At 38.4% G+C, this 5,911-nt stretch overlaps 1 protein-coding gene across 1 annotated transcript; it reads right to left on the bottom strand.

Moving 5' to 3' along the window:
- Positions 1–1,565: 1,565 nt before the first annotated feature.
- Positions 1,566–2,789, bottom strand: LOC144568705 (uncharacterized). The gene has a single exon (XM_078319073.1). The coding sequence runs from the start codon at positions 2,787–2,789 to the stop codon at positions 1,566–1,568; it is 1,224 nt and encodes a 407-aa protein (XP_078175199.1).
- Positions 2,790–5,911: the final 3,122 nt, after the last annotated feature.

The raw sequence follows: 5,911 nt of genomic DNA, 5'->3' as shown, positions 1-5,911 counted from the left end.
TTGGATGTGGCGGATTGGCACCTCTCACCGATGGCAAACATGCATTGATACCATCACGGTCCATCCCACAAAATATGAACCCCATACTATTATTGACTGTAAAACATAATAGTAATATTGACAAAAAAACCAGCTTAAATGATGGTTGAAACTCCATATTGTATATTTGAAATTTTCAAATTGGATTTTGCTAGATCGTCTTAGGTTTGGAATTTTAGAATGAGCAATATTTATTTATATATACTGCAAATGTTGGATACATGTATGGTGGTTGTACTGTTGTGAATTTGTTAAAAATTGATAATTGCAATGTGTAAGTTGGTTACATGAGCGTAGCTAATTTTGTTGAGAAAAAAGTTAAAGACATGATTTTATCTTTTATTAATGGATGTACTTAATTTTAATTACAAATTATTTTAGTTCAAAATAATAGAAATAATTATATTTTCTAAATTTAGAGTATGCATTTTTGTTCTGAATTTGTTAGTTGTTGTAAATCAAATAATAATTTTGACACAGCAGTTGTTTCTTAAGATTCGGTTGTAACAATTTTTAAAACTTTGATTTTTTTTTCAAGTTTGGTTATGTTATCAGTTAAATATTTAATTATTAATTGGAATCTCAGTTTTTACATTAATTTTCATAAGGATATGTATAGCGTATATCCAACTTCTATGATTAATTAACTTAATATATATTTTTAAATTTTAATAATACATCTTCTTTGTGCTCGTGTAACCAGTGCCGAGGAAGGTTTCAAGTATCACATAATGCTGTCAACTCCTATCACATATCGCTCGAAGATAGACTAACAATAGAGATAATGGCTGGGGAATGCCTTGATGAACTTTTTAAAAGGTAATATTATTTAATTTCCTTATTTATATCAGACAACTATACAATAGTAATGTAATTATTTTTGTCACAAATTAATTATTACACATCTTTTTAAAAATAAAAATAATATAAGTTCGTTGACCTTTTATCACACAAAAGTATCATACACATCTTTTTATTTTTATGATTTCTTCTCTAATAAATAGGTTCTTCCTAGAAAATCTTATGCCAAGTGTATGTTCACAATATAATTTTGTTTTTAAAATACAGTGAACGAAAGCTTCTTTTCGATGACGGATCTTTCACTTTGTGTTGCCAACAAAAGAAATATAGTAGATACGATTTGATACTAAAACACGGCTCTAGAATAAAATCAAAACTTCTATATTTAGGAAATTGAGGATACAAAATTATAACCTTTTACGTTAGAGCTTAGGATTAAAAAAAAATTAATATTATTCCAAATTCTCAATCAACATATATATGTTCATTATAATATTCCACCTCAAAATCAGTACAATAAAATTACAAAACTTCTTATTTCTGGAATTACCTATAAATTTCATTAATTGCATATTTTAATTTCAGTGCATCTTAATAATCATCACAAATTAATTTTTTTTTTTTTTGCAAAAATTTCACGCCCTTAGGCTTCACATTACCACATATTAATCAGTTACATCCATTACATAGATTTCGTAGATAACCTTTTCATCATAACGACATAATTAAAAATTAAAAGCTGGGTATGAATATCCAGTATAGCCTTCATCAAGTGTACTGCCACCCTTTGCTAAATAGTCAGCCAACCCATTGTGGCTTCGACCAATATGCAAACACTCGAAATCGTTCTCCTTTAATAAACCCCATATTTCCTGAATCTCTTTATAAGCTCTCCAATCTGCATCTAAAGGGGGTTGTTGCGCCATGCTTGTTTGAGCTAAAATTTGATTGTCTGTGAAAAAGGAACATGATTGAAGACCCAACCCTTTTACAAACAGTATAGCTTCCTTTAATGCTACAACCTCAGCTTGCAATGGACAGCAAACTGTACACGGTGCAGCCCTATAGCCTTTGAGCACACCATCCTCCTCCACCACGAAGCCAATTCCTCCCCTCCATGGCGGTTTCCATGAGCCATCGACCATACACCTATACACCTTTAGTGAGCTGCTCACTTGTGCACCTTCCTCTTCCACCCGAGCCCCCTTCTTCAAATGAGCCACTGCAACAATTCTAGCCTCCCTGCTAATCAGATTTAAAATTTGTTGAAATCTTTCAAACGTCGGAACTTTGCCTCCATATACCTTCTCATTACGGCATCTCCAAACAGCCCATGCCGTGTTCGCCATGTCAGTCCATGTCTCCTCTGACGAGTGATCAAATATCCATGTAAAGATCGAGGGAAGGTCACACGACAACCTATCTGTGCGAAGAGCTAAAGGACCACGAAGCCAGCAAGCTCTTGCGAACGGGCACATGAACAGCATGTGCAGCACATCTTCATCGTCATGTTGACACACAACACATGTAGGATCACCCCTCGAAGTTCTTGACGCTAAATTTTTTGCAAGTGGTAATGCTCCGTGCAGCAATTTCCAAATGAAGACTCGTATTCTAGGCAGGATAGAGCCTTTGCGCCACACCAATTTCCAAACCTTACTGCTTTGCATGTTGTGCCTTGGTGAGGTGATGTTCTTATAAGCTTGCTTGACTGAAAAGGCTCCTGTTGAAGAGTCAATAAAAACAAGACGGTCCTCCCCAGCACCATCCCTTGGTGGTTGGATATTTGTCAAAATTTGCAAGCAAACTTGGTGCCCGAAAATCTGAATTAAAAGTTCAGCATTCCAAGTACCTGTCCCCTCTATCACCAGGTCTCTAACGCACATACCTCTATTAGTCACTGTTTGCCGACTACTTTCCACAGCCCGTTCGAACCACGGCTGCACCATAGCATTACATTTCCTACCATCTCCTAAATTTCAAATTAACCTGGGCAACAAATTCTCTCTAGCTGCCATGATCGCTCTCCAACAAGAGGTGCAGTTGTATGTTCTTTTCGCTAGCCACAGTTCCGATCTCGGAATATATTTTGCCCGAGTAATACCAACCCACAAGGCATTATTTCCCGCAGCAATTTTCCAAAGCAATTTCATGATTAAAGCCTCATTCACCTTTGATAAATTTCTTATTCCTAAACCACCAAACTCCAAAGGAAGCTCAATTTTACTCCACGCGACATATGATAAGAATTTATCTTTATCCATTGCACCCCAAAAAAACCGTCTCATTAACCCTGTAATTTGTTTAATAACCGATTCGGGTAACCTATCCGTTGACATAAAATAAACCGGCAATGACTGGAGAACCGATTTTATCAAGATTACTCGACCCGCATGTGATAAAGTACGCCATTTCCATGCTTGCAATCTAGAGGATACCTTCTCAATCAAAAAATCATATGAGGCCCGAGAGGTTTCTACTGGAGCTCCTAGATATTTAATTTCCTCATTCTCTTCGCTCACCTCTAGGATATGTGAGATCTGAATTCTTATCTCATTTGGAGTGCACTCGCTGAACCATATACTACTCTTTTGAGGGCCAACTTTCTGACCCGAAACCAAGGAGAATCGGTCCAGTAGGAGCTTGATAGTCATAGCTTCATCACAAGTTGCTTCCCCAAATAATAAAAGATCATCCGCATAAACACAAGAGGTCAAAACTGTCGCTTGAGGAGCAAGTTTTAGCCCCCTCAGCAAGCCCACAGAAGCCAAGTTTTTAAGGGAGCGACAAAGTAAATCCATACCTAGAATGAAAAGATACGGGGAAAGAGCACAACCCTGTCGCAACCCACATTCTGGTTTGAAAAATCCATCACCAACACCATTCAACACCACCGAGAACTCGGCCGATCTAACACAGCCCATGATCCAGCTTATTAGTTTTTGAGGAAATCCATAAAGAGGCATAATCATTTCCAAATAGTCCCAATCCATTCTGCCAAACGCCTTGGATAAATCCACCTTTAAACAGAACCCTTTCTTATTAAAATTCCTTGATCGAAAAGAATGCAAGACTTCTCGTAATAAAATCACATTATCCGAGATATCCCTTCCCGGAACAAAAGCTGACTGTGCATACGAAATGCAATTACCAATAAACGGTTTTAACCTTGTGCTTATAATCTTGGAAATAACCTTGTAAATCACATTACAAACCGAAATAGGCCTAAAATGACCAACTTCAGTAGGGTCATTAACCTTTGGAATCAAAATTAAATTGGACATTGCAACTTGACTTGACATTATGCCCGAACCAAAGAAATCTTTTACCTCCTTTAGAACTGATGACCCAAAAATCTCCCAGTTATCTTGTAACACTTTAGCATTAAATCCATCAGGCCTGGGGGATTTGTTAGGCCCGAGTGACATTAGGGCCGTGAGAATTTCATGATCTGATGGGTCCGCCACCAATCTCAAATGTGCATCCAATGGTATTTGAGGCAAGGAATTTAACAGATCCTCATCATAAGCTGCTACCACATGTACCCTTTCACCTTTTGTAAAAATTGACCTGAAATGTGAGACAAATAAATTTCGAATTTTTTTTTCATCAGTCAACCAAGTGCCTTGCTCGGATAGTAGGGAATTTATGGTATTTCTTCTCTTCCTAGTTACCGCCGAGGCATGAAAATTTTTTGTGTTGTTGTCACTATATAGCGCCCACTTTAAACGAGAACGTTGATGCCAGTAGAACTCTTGCATGAGGAGGCACCTTTCATGTTGACTTTGTAACTCATTCTCTACTCCAGGCACTAACTGATCCGGTGGCATGGAGTTTAGCTCCAACATTTTCTTCTCACATTCCTTTAACATAGCATCAGGTGTCTTTATTTTTTGAACCCACTGTTTCACTTCACTTTTAAAAGACCGAACTACAACAGTCCAATCATCTCCTTGCCCTTGCACGGCCTTAGAACATACCTCCTTAAAATCATCCCTTACTCCCCACCAGTTCTCACATTTAAAGCCCGGCTTGCTTCTCTTTTTCGAAGGCTTAGTGCGAAGAAGAATCGGCAAATGATCGCTTTGAAACCGAGACAAATGAAACACTAGTGCATCCGGGTATTTCATTGTCCAAGCTAAGTTACCAAGAGCCCTATCCAATCTCTCCGACACATTTTCAAAACCGTCCTTCTTGTTCGACCACGTGTATGCCGGACCACTGTGGCCGAGGTCAATGAGGCCCGCTTGATGAATCCAAGCTCTAAAAGCTCTATTCGGGCACGACAACCGATCAACCCCACCCCATTTTTCTGAAACTGAAACAATTGCATTGAAATCTCCTATCAAACAAACTGGCCCTGCAAATTGAGATACATGTGAATAGAGATCATCCCATATGCGCAGGTTCCCGACCCGAGAAGGGTCACCATAAACCCCAATTAGCAACCATTCTTCAAGAGTACCCTTCTCAACAACTCTAGCAACTATCATATTCTTATTCATTTCAACAGAACTAATTTTAACATCCTCCCCCCACACTAACCATAGTCCACCCGACTGACCAACCGATGGAACCACTAATGCGTTGCACAAAGGAAGTTCTTGAATTCTTTCATTGGCCTTCACAAAATTACACCTTGTCTCAGAGATGAAAGCTATCTGTTCCTTTGTACAATGAAGGTAACGGCTTAACGTGGCTACTGTCGTGCCTCCACTACCCCGACAGTTCCACGACAAAATACTCATATATGGGGTGCCGGCGTGTCGGGCCCCGCCGGCTTAAGCCTTTTGTTTAGAATCGAGTAGTCATCCTCCTTGCCTATATTAACCATGCCTTCATCAATTAGCATCAGCTGATCACTTTTACCAGAGTTTGAGAAACCATCTTTCTCACTATTACTCTTAACAGAATTATTAAATGACCTTTTATGACCAACATTAAGAGCTGCTTTACTTGAGGTCGAACTATTAGGTACTGATTTTCTAGGCATACTCTTTTCAGTTACAAGTGAAGGGTTTAAGATCCACTCTCCCATCCTAGGAGACAAAATATCAACTGATTTAAATAT

The sequence above is a fragment of the Carex rostrata genome, chromosome 17 (genome assembly GCF_964058835.1).
Source record: "Carex rostrata chromosome 17, lpCarRost1.2, whole genome shotgun sequence".
NCBI lineage: Eukaryota > Viridiplantae > Streptophyta > Magnoliopsida > Poales > Cyperaceae > Carex > Carex rostrata.
The sequence above is the reverse complement of the archived record's forward strand: the minus strand, read 5'-3'. Positions and strand labels throughout refer to the sequence as shown.

Bases quoted from the DNA above. Each gene is read 5' to 3' on its own strand.
- LOC144568705 (XM_078319073.1), bottom strand. From the start codon at position 2,789: ATGGTGCAGCCGTGGTTCGAACGGGCTGTGGAAAGTAGTCGGCAAACA.